Source organism: Canis lupus, chromosome 25, assembly GCF_003254725.2.
Source record: "Canis lupus dingo isolate Sandy chromosome 25, ASM325472v2, whole genome shotgun sequence".
Classification (NCBI taxonomy): domain Eukaryota; kingdom Metazoa; phylum Chordata; class Mammalia; order Carnivora; family Canidae; genus Canis; species Canis lupus.
The window spans coordinates 3,778,440-3,794,071 of NC_064267.1; the positions used below are offsets into that span (position 1 = coordinate 3,778,440).

Below are 15,632 nucleotides of genomic sequence, written 5' to 3' on the forward strand. Positions count from 1 at the left end.
TGACACAGAGAAAGAGAGAGAATGTGCACAAGTAGGGGGAGTGGCAGAGGGAGAGGGAGAAGCAGACTACCCGCTAAGCAGGGAGCCTAATGTGGGGCTAGATCCCAGGACCCAGGGATCATGACCCAAACTAAAGGCAGACATTTAGCCGACTGAACTACCCAGGCGCCCGGCTTAGAATTTTTTTTAAATTTTTATTTATTTATGATAGTCACACAGAGAGAGAGAGAGGCAGAGACACAGGCAGAGGGAGAAGCAGGCTCCATGCACCGGGAGCCCGATGTAGGATTCAATCCCGGGTCTCCAGGATCGCGCCCTGGGCCAAAGGCAGGCGCCAAACCGCTGCGCCACCCAGGGATCCCCGGCTTAGAATATTTTTAAAGGAAGACCTATCAGTCTTTTATGAGATCAAGGGACTGACCTTGGATCATTTGGTTCTGAGCAGCATGGCTTCCTGGAACACCTGCCTGAATAAGTTTGCAGCAAAATGCCCTCCTAGATGAGTGAATAAGTTAACTTGTTCTTGGAGTTAATTAATTGAGACACTTAGAAGCCTGTCTGGTATACTATAAGAACAGCAGGGGAGCCAGGGTGAGTGGAATAAAATGAGTAAGGGAATGGGAAAGTCTAGAAGAGAAGACAAGACCAGATCATGGGAGTTTACAGATCTGAATGTTCCATTTAAAAGGATCCCCTGGCTATTACAATAAAATTAAATTGTTAGTAGGGGAAGGGTGAAAGGTTTAAAACACACCCATGAAAGAGAAGACTGAGGGGCACCTGGGTGGCTCAGTGGTTGAGCGTCTGCCTTTGGCTCAGGTCATGATCCCAGGGTCCTGGGATTGAGTCCCCATTCGGGCTCCCTGCGAGGAGCCTGCTTCTCCCTCTGCCTGTGTTTCGGCCTCTCTTTCTGTATCTTTCATGAATCAATAAATTAAAAATCTTAAAAAAAAAAAAAAAGAAAGAAGACTGAAAGGTATATATAACATGTTAGCTTTGATTATTTCTGGTCTGTGCACTGTGACTGAGTTTAAGTCTCTGAATTTTCTCTGTATTTTTCTTTTTTTTAAAGATTTTTATTTATTTATTCATAGAGACAGAGAGAGAGGCAGAGACACAGGCAGAGGGAGAAGCAGGCATCATACAGAGAACCCGATGTGGGACTTGATCCAGGGTCTCCAGGATCACGCCCTGGGCTGCAGGCAGTGCTAAACCGCTGCGCCACCGGGGCTGCCCTTCTCTGTATTTTCTAAATTCTCTGTAGTGGGCTTTCTTGCTCATGTGAGGGTGGGAGAGGGATGGGACGTGGTCTGTAAGGACAGGCCGGGATTGCTGTAGCTGTGCTGAGAGAGAAGTATCACGGTGCAGCCCGGCCCAGGAGAGCAGCTGAGCATGAGGACTGAGGCAGGCTGTTGAGTGTAGTCAATTGGACCCAAACCTGTTTGTTCATCATATTGTCCAAACAGACTTAAAGTTTTCAGATTCAGATTTAGGGGACTGACCTTGCCACCAGCCCAGAGATGGCTTTGTGTGAATGAATTAGGAGTCCCTTTCTCTAGAGAAGTTACTGCCATCTTCTGGAGAAGCTTCATAACGATGATAGAAATCTTGGAAGGCTGAAGTACATCCCGAAGTCTTGCAGTGCACAGCTGCAGGCACCATCCTGTGGAGGCCCTGTCCTCTGAACCAAAGCCCTGGCATGGATCTGGAAGTCAGTGCTTTTATGTTGTTGCTTTTTTGATCACACATTAAAACATTTTTTAAAAAAGATTGTATTTATTTATTCATGAGAGAAACACAGAGAGAGGCAGAAACACAGGCAGAGGGAGAAGCAGGCTCCATGCAGGGAGCCCGACATGGGACTCGATCTCAGGTCTCCAGGATCACACCCTGGGCTGAAGGCGGCACTAAACTGCTGAGCCACCCGGGCTACCCAAAACATTTTTTAATTTGGAAAATTTTAGCCATATACAGAAGTAGACAGAATCACGTAATGACTATTCATATCACCAACTCCAGCTTCAGTGATGATTCACGTTCTGTGCATTCTTTTTCCTCTGTGCCTCCACAAGATTTTTTGCATGAGTGTTTTAAAGTAAATCTTAGACTTCATATCCTTTCTTCATAGATTTAAGTATGTATATAGCTACATAAGGAATTTCTAAAAGTACCGTTATTATACCCAGAAATACACACTTTCTTAAAGCTCTTGATGATTCCAGTTATTCAGCCAGGTTTTTAAAATGGTATGCAGAAGACAGAGCACCAAAGGCAGGGGGAAGGTCAGTTACAAACCTATAATGAGGGTTTGAGTTTGTGCCAGTCAGTTTGGGGTTATCCTAAGGGGAATGAAGAGGCATTGGAGTCTCTGAGCAGGACAGTGGGGTAATGAGATTGACTTGCTGTGCTGGTATTTGCCCATCCCTCCCAGTCAGCAGAGGACCCACGTGCATTTCTAACACTCTTGGACTCCGACTTTCTCTTTCCCCTGTTAGGGTCCAGAGCCGCAGAACTGGCTCTCCAAACTAAGCAACCCACATTCTTCCCAGTGTTTCCTGTCATTTCTCTGTCTTTCAAGTCTATAGGAGAGGACCAAAGGGGACCACGCTTGCTTCCTTACTTAGCAGATCCAAATCAAACTGACAATGTCTCTGGTCCTAAGTAACCTCATCCCTCATCCCATAAAACGTGAGCAGCATTCACCACCAATGGGAAGGCCAGATATAGAGGGATGCAGCCCAAGAGATATGAGAAGGGCTTGCCTGAGGACCACACTGCCCCGGTCCTCTCTGGCATCTCAGGAAGCACTTTCTTTGGACATCCTTATTGCTCATTGTTCTCTATGGAGATTTTGAATCTAAAATACAAGTCCTTTAAAGCCACTGTTTTTGGCCTATCAAGTGGATGTAAATTAAATCATTTACCTACTTGCCTTCTTTAGATGCCAAAGCCCAGTCCTCCTTCACCCTGGGGTTCAATTCCACCCTCGTCTTGCTGTTCTGAGCCAACTCAGGCCTCTGGGTGCTCATCCTGTTCGCTCTGCCCTCTCTCTTCACTCAGAACACCAAACTACTGCCTGCCGGCCCCTGCTCTTCTTTGCTTTCCTTACACTGCCAACTGTGCTGTGGTTGTGGATAACACTTCAACAGGATTGAAAATCATCCTCGGAGTAAAGACCAGAGTCAGATAACAAAAATCCTATCCATTCTCCTTAGTAGGTTCTAGGAGGTTTATAAATTTGAAAGTCATTCAGTTCAAATACATACTGAACCCTTGGCAATCTCATTCTCTTGACTCCCTTCCTGGCTCACCCTCTTTTGAAAAACCACAACCACTGCAGAGGCAGGCCTTCCCTGGGAGCTCGCAGAGCCTGGCAAAGGAGGTCTGCTTGTGTTTGCCCCTGCCTCCCCCCCACCACGTCCCTGCAGCCAGGTGACTACGGCCTAGCCCAAGAGGACCATCATCACGACTACTCCTCACAGCTGGGGCCCTGGGTGCCAGACCCCAGGCTATTCAGGGAGAGTGAGAAGGGACACGAGAAAAAAGAGGAATCTGAAAGCTAAGGAAAAAAAGAGGAGGGAGGCCCGTCCAGAGTAGGTGGTGAAAGGGGAACCTGGGACTGAGCATCACGTGCTGGGCTTTTAGCTTTGTGACTCCTGAGCGGTTTCTTCAGCCATGTGGCTGGAATACGGAGTGCTGAGAACCATTCGTTTCTTAAATTGTGTTAAGGCAGAGGAGATGGGAAAAGGAAACAATATGCTGGGAGGCAGTCAGAGCTAATGCCTAGTCGCTACAAGTGCCCCTTAGAACCTGAGCAGCTGGCCAGCTCTGGTTTCCTACATGCACAGTTCTGCAGGACCCCTTGGAGGTCTGTAAATTCTGTTATTGAAAAATGAGTATTTGCAGTTTGAGGAGATCCAAAACACATCACTCGAAGTATATTCTGGATTATTTCTGTGAACCCCTTGTGACCACATGGTGATTGTGTTTATAGTCACGTTCACACATGATGCTGGAGAATTTTGTTTCTGCAGAAAGGTTAACTGTGGAGTTTTCCTCTACTGAGGAAAACTGTGCTGGTATTTAATATTCACGAGGCTAGAACTAGTGAAAATTGTGCTGGTATTTAATATTTACTAGGCTAGAATTTCTTCATTTTATCTATTCCCAGTCCCTTGCCATAGTGCATGTTAGGTCTTAAACCCAGACACTTGGAGGAAGAGAATCAACTCAGATTTAATCTGGAATGAAAATTAGTGTGGGCAGCACTAATCTCAGGATGGTGTTTTGCTTTTTAAGTCCCAGAGGGTGAGATGCTACATTTTGATTGTGAGTCTTTACAGCTAAAACGGTGGCAAGAATTTTGTTGTTCATAAGTAAAATACAGGCATTATTTCTGTTATCTATCATAGTAGGGGGCAAGTTTTTAAATGGAATTAATCTCTTTAAGGTACTTGTTAAGAGGAATGGATTCATAATTGTTAAAATAAAATGTAAACTGCATTTATTGTTTCCTCTGAAGCAGGTTTAGTGTATGCACTCCAGTGACATTTCCATGATACTATTGGTGCCCAATTTTTATTTTTTTATTGATACACATACTTGAAGGACTCTGTGATGTTTTCTGAATTGTGTATTTACTTTGCATCTAATATTATGAGAGCCTTTTTTTAATTTTTATTTATTTATTTATGATAGTCACACACAGAGAGAGAGAGAGAGAGAGAGAGAGAGAGGCAGAGACACAGGCAGAGGGAGAAGCTGGCTCCCCTGGGGAAGCCTGATGCGGAACTCGATCCCAGGACCCTGGGATCACGACCTGAGCTAAAGGCAGATGCTCACACTGAGCCACCCAGGCCCTCCGAGAGCCTACTTTTAGAGTGAATTAACAGGAATTCAAGAGTGATGGAAGGAGTGGCACACAAGAGCCTTGGCAACCATTGTAAACATGGGTTACAGTTCACTTTTAAATGGACTCATGGGAAAAAACTCAACAGACTGAAATTAGAACAAGTTGGCATGTAGATCACTTCTTACCATGATTGGTGATATTAAAATTAACTTCCCAGTAATCAGTCACACACCTTGAGGTCGCAATGACAAGGGAATGGTGTTAACCTAAAACTAAATACGGTGCTGGTGCTTGAGGATCCTGTTTGTACCTCGTAGGTGTGCATTTGTACTACGTTGGGGGAGAGGTGTACGCCGAGTGTGTGAGTGACAGCAGCATCTTTGTGCAGAGCCGGAACTGCAACTATCAGCATGGCTTCCACCCAGCCACTGTGTGCAAGATCCCCAGTGGCTGCAGTCTGAAGATCTTCAACAACCAGCTCTTCGCACAGCTGCTCGCTCAGTCAGTTCACCACGGATTCGAAGTCGTGTATGAGTTAACCAAGATGTGCACTATCCGCATGAGCTTTGTTAAGGTAAGGAGTGCTTGCTTTCAGATATTAAGACAGAAAGTGTAAAAAACAAAATAAGACGAACCAAAAAGCATTCTTTGGGTGATGTGGCAGCTATACAGCCAGTATAAGTAGGCAACAGGGTGTTTTTCTTATTGTTGTTTTGGGATTTTCCTTTGGAACTCCATAGTTGTTTTTGGGAAGAGCTCCTCCGTGAGGGTCAGCTCTCTTGTTTAGCAGTTACAAAAACACTCTTAAACATTTCACTTTTGAAGAAATAACCAGTTAAGGTAGTAATCTGATTTTTTTATGCAGAAGATAAAGTGACAATGATAATTTTATAGGATTTCATGCCACAGAGGCTTTTTTTTAATCTCTCACATTGTTAAGAGCACTGTTGTCTCTTAATAAATGTGGCTAAATTTATCTGAATTAAAACATTGCCCTTTCTCTTAGCAAGCATACAGGCTGACAGAGAGATAATATTTATAAATAAGCTACAAAATAGACAGTAGTGGCTCTAATACAATGTAGTGTACATTAAGTGCTGTTATGAGGCACAAACAAATTGGGATAGAAATATTAGGGTGAGTGTGATTAACTCTGAGAGACTAGTAGATGTTCTCTTTATGAATATTTGTTGAATTTCTCAAATTAGATCTTACTGACGTGGATCTTAAGGCTTTGGAGAACTGAGGAAGTTAGTGGGAAAGACAACCAACTGGATTTGCATGCTGAAGTCTTTGGCTGTTTTATCTCTTGCAAAGCACTTGCAGATAATTCTAATATTTGAATATCTGAGTTTATTTATCAAACTATCTGGTTACATGTGACAGTTTTCACATTGTCGCATATCCATCCAAGAAGTCAGTATGGCTTGTTCTGGGTTGTTTTTTTTGTTTTGTTTTGTTTTTTTAAACACATTTTTTTTTTAATTTATTTATGATAGTCACAGAGAGAGAGAGAGAGAGAGGCAGAGACACAGGCAGAGGGAGAAGCAGGCTCCATGCACTGGGAGCCCGATGTGGGATTCGATCCCGGGTCTCCAGGATCGCGCCCTGGGCCAAAGGCAGGCGCCAAACCGCTGCACCACCCAGGGATCCCTTCTGGGTTGTTTTCAATGTAAGATTTATTAATCCTTTGAAATTACCATGAAAAATAATTGTCCTGGGATCCCTGGGTGGCGCAGCGGTTTGGCACCTGCCTTTGGCCCAGGGCGCGATCCTGGAGACCCGGGATCGAATCCCACGTCGGGCTCCCGGTGCATGGAGCCTGCTTCTCCCTCTGCCTATGTCTCTGCCTCTCTCTCTCTCTCTCTCTCTCTCTGTGACTATCATAAGTAAATTTTTTAAAAAATTAAAAAAAATAATTGTCCTATTTTTCTATACTCTTATTTTTTTCTTAAAGATTTATTTATTCGTGAGAGACACAGAGAGAGAGAGAAGCAGAGACACAGGTAGAGGAAGAAGCAGGCTTCGTGCAGGGAGCCCCATGCGGGACTTGATCCCCAGACTCCAGGATCACGCCCTGGGCCAAAGGCAGGCGCTAAACTGCGGAGCCACCCAGGGATCCCCTATACTCTTATTTTTATTGTATTTCTAATTCTAGTAATTATTGTAAAAATAGCAATCAAGAATATAGTTTCCAACTTAAAAATGGCTTTTTGAAACCATTTCTTTCATGATGACAAAGCAGCTTTACTCAAATTTACTGTTAGGCTTTAAAAGCATTTTTATATTGTAAAGCAATTAGCAAATACCTAGAAATCATTTTAAATGTTCTGATGCTTTGCAGCCAGCAGAGGGCATTGAATTGCCATTAATGAACAATCATTTGATTCAACAGTTATTTTTTCCAGGTCCATGTTTTTAAAATGAGGATGAAATGCCAATACATCAGAAGTAATTATTTCACTGTCATATAACCCAGCATATATGATTGCCCTAAGATCAGCTAGATCTATTTCATAAAGCTATATAATTTACAGAAAACACAACTGATTAGTTTAAAAGAAATTTAAAAGTTCTCATCACGGAGGAAAAAATGTGTAAGTATATGAGGTGATAGAAGTTAACTAAACGTATTGTGGTGATCATCTTGCAATGTATGCATATATCCACTCATTATGTGTACACCTAAAACTAACACAGTGTCTATCAATATATCTCAACTAAACCAGGGCTGGTGGGGGGAGGCAGTACAAATAAAAATAATGTAAAATATCTCATTAGTAATATCATATCAATTATGTATTGATATAATATTTTAGATATATCGAATTGAATAAAATACATTACTAAAATTAAAAAAGAAATTACAAGACTAAACACTGGTGGCTACGACTGAGGGGTGATGGACTAGATCATCTTTAAGGCATCTTTTAGCTTTGATTTTTAACTGAGTCTAGGACTCAGTCAATAAGATACTATTGAGCACCTACCATGTGTCACACCAGGCACCATTCTAGACATTGAGGTACATCAGTGATCAGTCAACATCTCTGCCCTAATGGAATCAATATTCCAGGAGGGAGAGACAGATGTTAAACAACAGCTATAACAAAGAACGTGAATGGAAAGAGAAACTTAGAGCAGGCTGTGGGGAATTAGAGTGCTGGGGGAGGGGTAGGTTGCAAGTTTTAAAACGATGGGCAGAGTGGGCCTCAGGGACTTGAAGGAGACAAGGGAGTTAAGTCATAAGAGTATCTGGAGGGGAAGCAGTAGGTGCAGAGGGAAGGGCAAACAATACTGCAAGAGCATACCCTTGACATTTGTAAGAGCAGGGTGGCCAGGGTCCCTGGAGTGTGAGCCAGGGAGCTGAGAGTGGGGGTGGAGGGTGAGATTCACCACAAGGATTTCGGCTTTTACTCTAACAAAATGGGGAGCACCTGCAGGGATTTGAGCAGAGAATTTCATGATCTGACTCATTTTTAAAGGATCACTGTAGCTGCTACATGGATTGCAGGTATTATGCAGGCAAGGAGGAAAGCAGAGAAACCAGCTAGAAGGCCATTGCAGTGTACAGATGAGAGATAATGGTTGCTCCCACTAGGAGCGTTCTTACAGAAGTTGTAAGAAGGGGAGCGATTCTGAGTTGTGCAGGTTATTCCATGTGGGGTATAAGAAAGGAGTGAGAGAGATGAAGTTACCTCCACCTGGGATGGAGAAAATGCAGGTGGGTCAGGTATAGATAGAAGATTAAGACTTCAGTCTTAGAATAACTTTGTGATGTCCAACACACATCCAAGTCGAGATGCTGAGCAGTTAGATGTACGAGTCTGGATTTAGGGAGAGAGAAGGACTGGGCTGACGATGTCAATTTAGAAATTGTCAGCATCTGCACAGTATTTATCTGTGAGCTGGGGTGGAATTGCCAACAGTTTGAGTTTAACAGAGAAGATCAGGGGTTCTAGGACGGAGCCCTAGGACACTTCAACCTTAAAAGATGGGGGAAAAGAGAAAACTGGCAAAGAACACTGAGAAAAAGTAACCAATGCAGAAGTAAAACTTAGAAAGTTAGGTGCTCGTTAAACCAAAAGAAGGAAGTATGGTGAGGAGAGGGGATGGACTAAATCACATACTGCCCAAGTAACACGAAGACTGAGAGAGTGGATCATTAGTTTTAGCATATAGAGGTCACTTTTTATCTTAGCAGGAATAGTTTTGTTAAAGGCTGGGGTTGAAATGCTGATCAAAATGGAATTAAGAAGGAATGGAAGGAGAGGAATTGATACAGCCTGTTTGGACAACTCGTTTGAGAGTTTTTGCTAGAAAAGGGGTCAAAGATATAGGGCAGTAAGTAGTGGGAGTGTTAGAGCCAAAAGAAGTATTTTGAAGATGAGAGATATTTCAGCATGTTCCTATGTTGATGAGAATGATCCAGCAGAAAAAAAAATATTGTAGGAGAGAGTGGGGAGATTTGCTGGAATTATGTCCTTGGGAAGGCAGTTGAGTCTTATGCACCACTAGATGGACTGGCTTATTTGGAAGCACAGATAATCTGTAGTGAGAAGTAAAAAAGGCTGAGTGTTTTGGTGCAGATGCTATAGAAACTCTTCTGATTGCTTCATGCTTCGTTAAAATAAGATGAAAATTGAGAGGGAGGCAAATCATAAGAGACACTGAACTTTAAAAACAAACAGGTTGCTAGAGGGGAGGTGGGTGGGGGAATGGGGTAACTGGGTGATGGGCATTAAGGAGGGCACGCAATGTGATGAGCATTGGCTGTTATATGCAACTGATGAATCACTAAATTCTACCCCTGAAACTGATAATACACAATATGTTAACTAAATTGAATTCAAATAAAGTTTAAAAATAAATATTATCATTCACAAACAGACTGGGGAGTAGGTGTTAGAGGTTTTAGGGAAAAGGAGCAGGAGTGAGCAGTCATTTGGGGCATGGGGGGGGTAGTTGGAGAGCACAGGGACTGGGGGAGTGTCGTTCAATTGCAGGTGGCATCAGAGGTGCCCTTGAGGCTTGCAGTCACGAATGTGAGGTATCATCAGGCAGCATGGTTGTGTTGAGATCCAATTTTTTCTGTACTACTGATAATCACTGTTCCCAATAACAGTGATTTGTGATCTCTCTTCATTTTTCTAAAAGATTTTATTTATTTATTCATGAGAGGCACACAGAGAGAGGCAGAGACATAGGCAGAGGATGGAGAAGCAGGCTCCCTGCGGGGAGCCTAGTGCAGGACTCCATTCCAGGACTCTGGGATTACACCCTGAGCCAAAGGCAGACGCTCAACCACTGAGCCACCCAGGCATCCCTGTCTCTTCATCTTTAAAGTAATTTGTCACTGATGTATAATAGAGAAAAAAGATAGACAATTTTTTTTATTTTTATAGCCTCTCCTATGAATGGTAATAAAAGTGAGCCAGAAAGAGATAGAGAAGAAACAAGTTTTGTTAACCAACCCTGAATAATCAAAAGCACCCTCACTCTGTCTTTACGCCTTTCAGATCCAGTCACTGGTCTGTAGTGAGCATCTGTTTTGTGTAAAACACTGTCTTCAGCAGTAAGGGGTTGAACATAAGGTCAGGCTCCTTTCCTTGTAGAAGAGAAAAATGATTTGCCAGTGTTTCTGATGTGATTAGAGACCAGACCATCTTTATGTCCATGTATTTAGCTGTGAGCCCAGAGGGAATCTTCTGATTTGGACTCATCTTAGGATGTCTCAATGCAAAAATTGTCCTGTACTTACAGGAGGGCAGAGTGCATGCCCTCTCAGATTTCAGGAGCTGCTCTGGTGCATGGGCTCTGTGTGCACTGATGCTTGGCTCACATCTCTGGAGGTTGACAGGAAAGTCAGACACCATCACTCTAGGCTCTGTTCTTCCTTTTCAGGGCTGGGGAGCGGAGTATCATCGCCAGGATGTCACAAGCACCCCCTGCTGGATTGAGATTCATCTTCACGGACCACTGCAGTGGTTGGACAAAGTTCTCACTCAGATGGGTTCTCCACATAACCCGATTTCTTCAGTGTCTTAACAGCCCGTTATGTCTTAATCTACATTTCTATAGAATAGATGCTATTGCAGGCAGTGGCTTATACCATTTCAGATTTGCAACTAACAGAAGTTTCTAAGTACATATGTAAATACATATAATATATACTGTTCATATTTTTATCACCAGTTTTTTTGTGCTAGAATTTTTAGTTAACCTGGTGCCAGTACAACGTGATTAGAAAAGGCAACTGTGTCAATAGAATTTGAAAAATGTTGGCAGAATAAAAGGCAGCATTAGTCAGCCATGTCATTATAAGGCATGTTGTGTGGCCTACCAGAAAAATATCAAAACTGTTTATTGCAGATCAGGGTACTAGCAGCACTAAAGCAAGTAACACTTCTGGATAAAAGAAAGCAACCAAACCCATATCACTTAAACAATCTCACTTTCAGTGCTATTGGCAAGAAGGGGAAAAAACCCAAGCTTGTAAAATCAATTATGTAAGATGAGTCACATAAATTATTTTATTTCTCAAGTTGAAATACCTATAGCTGGACTATTGTGCTAATATTAATGGTACATTTAAGATAAATTTAAACTGTGATTGGAAAAGAGACTGTGAAGCTGGGAGTCAATGTTGTTTCAAGATCTGCCACTATAAAAAAAAAAGAGTCTAATACATGGGAAGATTCATATGAAAATAACATGAAATGAGGTATATTCTCAAATTACAAAATAAGACCAGAACATAGTCCAAGAATCACCCAGGGAGACACTTGCTTTCCACGTAGGAGAACCAGGGCCCTGCTTTCCTGGTTCTTCCAGTCAGGCAGTCTGGCAGACTTCTGAGTCTGCACAGGGAGCTGGAGGACCGTGTGCGTAATTTCTGGATGGGGACGAAGCAGTAAAATAAGACGGTTGGACAAAAGCATCCTATGTTTATTCACACCTTCTCACATTCCCATTAAAAGACTTTATGAAGCAAGGGCACATTTCCCCTACATGTTGGCACATACTATTTACAGATGACTAAAACCGTGGTGAAGCCTTGAGAAAATCTGGACACATTGCTGGGGTCAAATGTAGGAGTTATTTAACTTAGTGTCTCGGTCTGCTGAGCACATCTGGTAGCCTCTTATAAAGCTGAAGCCTCATACCTGGAAATAACTTCCCAAATGAAATAATAATTTCATAACCCCTAGAATTTCTGGGGAACAGTGGTACTGAAGAGTGGGACATTTAAATAAATAAATATATATGCATATATATACATATATATATATACGTATTAAAAACCTGTTCTTATTTACTCTTGGATGATAAGAGAGGAGAGGAACATTCCCCACATTTCTAGGTACTTTTACATATAAATATATATTTATATATATATAATTTTATATATATATATAAAATCCCTACCCACTAAACACTGCACTGCTTCGAGAAATATTTCACACCCTCTCGAAAATGTATAGCTTAAGAAGGTAATTATACTTATAACAGATGGTACTTCAGTAATCCAAGAGGTTTCTTCATTTATGCATCCTATCTCCGCTCTTTTTAGCATTAGTGCACACAGTAGTTGCTTCTCATTAAATTGTATTCAAGGTAGAAATGATCCTGTGAAAAAGATATATTTGCGTGAGCTCCTACGGTTGCCTCTTGTAAGGACTAGTGTTATCTAATAGAAACTTTCCTATATGCAATAGAAAATAGTACAGCCTACATTAAAACTAGGTGGTCCGTTTAGTGTTTAGAAAATCCTGTAGTCCATTGGTTCATCAACTATGTACTGTGCCCCTATATGGCGGGGAACAGTGTTAGGTACTGTGGAATCAAGTGTAAACCAGAGACAGTCCCAGATTCTGGAGAGTCTGTTAGTAAACCTGTTAGTAAACATCTTCATGTTTCAGAACTTTTCATACAAAGCCAAACCTACGATCTTTATTTTTGCTTGAAAAAAATATAACTGATTTCTTAATTGTCTGTATTTTGAAACTTACTTCCCTTCTCTTCTCAGCAATCAGGTAAGGGATGAAGTCTTCCTCGGATAGACGCTACTTTTCTTCAGTGCTTCAAAGTTGTTTGTTTTCTCCCCTTACTCCCTTATTTTCCAATTTTTGCCCATTTCCCCTTTTCTTGGAAAAGGCATAAATATGGTGAGTCTTCCTCATATGAGTACAGGTCTGTGAGAATATCAAGGACACATGGTTTTTGCTCCAGAGACCTAACATAGCTTTCTTGATCTCTTCACAAATGCTCAAATTTCTGATAACCTTATACCTTTGCAGAATTAATTGTAACTGATTAGTTATAAATTACATTAAAAAAATAAACAAACCTGATGTTCATGCAGGTTTGGGAAACCAAGACAAAATATTCCAGCAAGCCTGTGTTACTCCTTTGAAAAACAAATGATTAAAGTGGTACATTTGCATCATCACCAGTCCCATCTCACAAAAAGTCCACATTAGGCTACAGTGAAATTCAAAAAAGTTAACCGTTCAGTCACCGTAACTAGTCACATTCTCTTCAGCCTTTTAACATTTTTGCTGGCAAGAATTGTCCAAAGTTGTAATGCAGCGTTTGCCTTCAGACTTCTACATTTGCTCATTTAGCATTCATTCCTTGAGATGGACAATCAAAAAAAATGTAATAGCATTCTTTTATAGGATAACTAGCAAAGTGGACATGCTAAGCCATTTAAAGGCACCAACAATGCCAAACATTTTTAAGACTGTCATGGACAAGGGTTGTGCAATAGAGAATGACGTTTTGGCCTGCTCTTAACCCCAGAACATTTGTTGTGTTGTTCTTTCCTGTTTAAAAACTGAGATGTGAGAAGTTTGTTTTAAACGATATTTTACTATCTGCCAGTGCTTTGGAACTATAAAGATGTCACTTGTTTTTGTTTTTTTACATTCAGTATAAATCAGGAAAATTGAACAACATAGCACTAGCACTTAGAATCCCCCCTTTCATTGTCTTCTAAGGGATTAGAAGCAATAACAAAGGGATTAGAAGCAACACAAACAGCATTTTGTAAATATAACCTGCTAGAATTTAAACACCTGCTTAACTTTGAATATGTCCTGAATATCTGGTATATATATTCAACAACTAAAGCAAAATATAACATGCATTCCAAATTTGTCTTCCCCTGTTATGATTTAGCAGTTGAACTGTATGACAAGGCTAGAGGATCCTGGCACATGTTCAAATTAATGTAACACAAACCAACAAAAAAGGAACTATTTTCGAGTCAAGTAATGCTTTTGATGATCATATCTAGGCTTCAGTTATCCTTCAGATGCACTTATATACTGTTATATGATTGTTTATAATAAACAATACTGTACCTATATAGTTTCTGGTTCATTTTTCCCTACAAACATCATAGAAGCGTCACTGCATATGGGTCCTTAAGATGATCTTAAACCATCTTACTTTGAAAATGAGATATTTTTAAAATCCAACATGCTATAGAGAAATTAGGTAATGGTTTTAAATTAAACATCTTGGCATCCCTGGCATTAAATATAGAATCTTGAAGATACTTTGTGGTAATTTTAGAGGATATGCATAGAAGCTTTTTTTTCCTGGATAGTGGCAAATATTAAGTGATACTGCTATATATAGGAAAGAACAATTTTATTATTGTAAACATCTGTTCATTATACATATATTACATACCAGGAAAGGTGCTAAGGATGACTAGTGAGGAAAAGGTAAGATAAAATTCAGGAAGAAATTCTCTTCCTTCCATTTCCCTCTGTTTTGTTTTTTTTTTTTTTTTTTTTTTAAGATTTTATTTATTTATTCTTGAGAGACAGAGAGGCAGAGACACACAGGCAGAGGGAGAAGCAGGCTCATGCAGGGAGCCCAATGCAGGACTTGATCCCAGGTCTCCAGGATCAGGCCCTGGGCTGAAGGCGGCGCTAAACCGCCGAGCCACCCAGGCTGCCCTCCCTCTAGTTTTAAAATGAAGGGGAAAACACGTAAATATTTCGAAAGATTAGCCTTCTTACTAACTTGATCAAGGTTTTCCTTTTTTTATTTTTTTAAGTATGGCCTTTATTCAAAAGAGATTTGTAGACTTCCAAACTGTAAGCAAAGGAAAGGCTATTCTGGTTTAGATGTAGACAGGGATTATGAGACCTCCAGTTTAAACTGAGTTTATAGAGAACAGTGATTATGTCTTATCTGCTTTTGCATCCTCATGGTTCCTGACCCTGTTCCTGCCTCTAATGCTTGGTATTGGCACTTGAAACACTAACCAGTACAGGTTTTTTTGGTAATATATCGTGGCATAGACCTACGTGACAGTCTTTAAACATTAACCTATCTTAGAGAAGGGATCTTTTCATCATCCTAGAAACCTGTGCATATTCATTTATCAGATCGTTCTTATGCAGAGCCACTATAAATGTACAGCAGGCACTGTAGATGCAATAACAACACAGTTTATGCCTTGAAAGGAATTTCCCAGTTTGGGGAGGAAGATGAACGAGTATGCCAATAAAGGTCACTGCATTATCAACTGTGGCAGGTTGCTGGGGGAACAAGCAGTGACATCTCCATCAGGCCCAAGGTAGGCACCTGGGAAGGCTTCTGGACCAATCCAATTTGTCTTCCTTACCATCAGTTCCCTTAGCAAGTCATCCAAGACCTTCCTAACCAGGTTGGATGCCTCCTTTTTGTGCTGCCATCATACTTGTGCTCATCAAATGTCAGTTACTAATTCCTGCATCAAACTATTTTCTTGTCCAAC

General features: G+C 41.2%; 1 protein-coding gene across 18 annotated transcripts in view; it reads left to right on the plus strand.

Moving 5' to 3' along the window:
• Positions 1-14,223, plus strand: part of SMAD9 (SMAD family member 9) — a 75,711-nt gene extending 61,488 nt beyond the window's left edge. For all 18 annotated transcript variants that reach the window (XM_035718897.2, XM_049101275.1, XM_025462444.3 and 15 more), the window contains 2 exons: positions 5,170-5,426; positions 10,757-14,223. In XM_035718897.2, the coding sequence (XP_035574790.1) occupies positions 5,170-5,426; positions 10,757-10,900 (401 nt within the window). In that variant the 3' untranslated portion in view covers positions 10,901-14,223. The remainder of the gene's footprint in view (positions 1-5,169; positions 5,427-10,756) is intronic.
• The last annotated feature ends 1,409 nt before the right edge of the window (positions 14,224-15,632 follow it).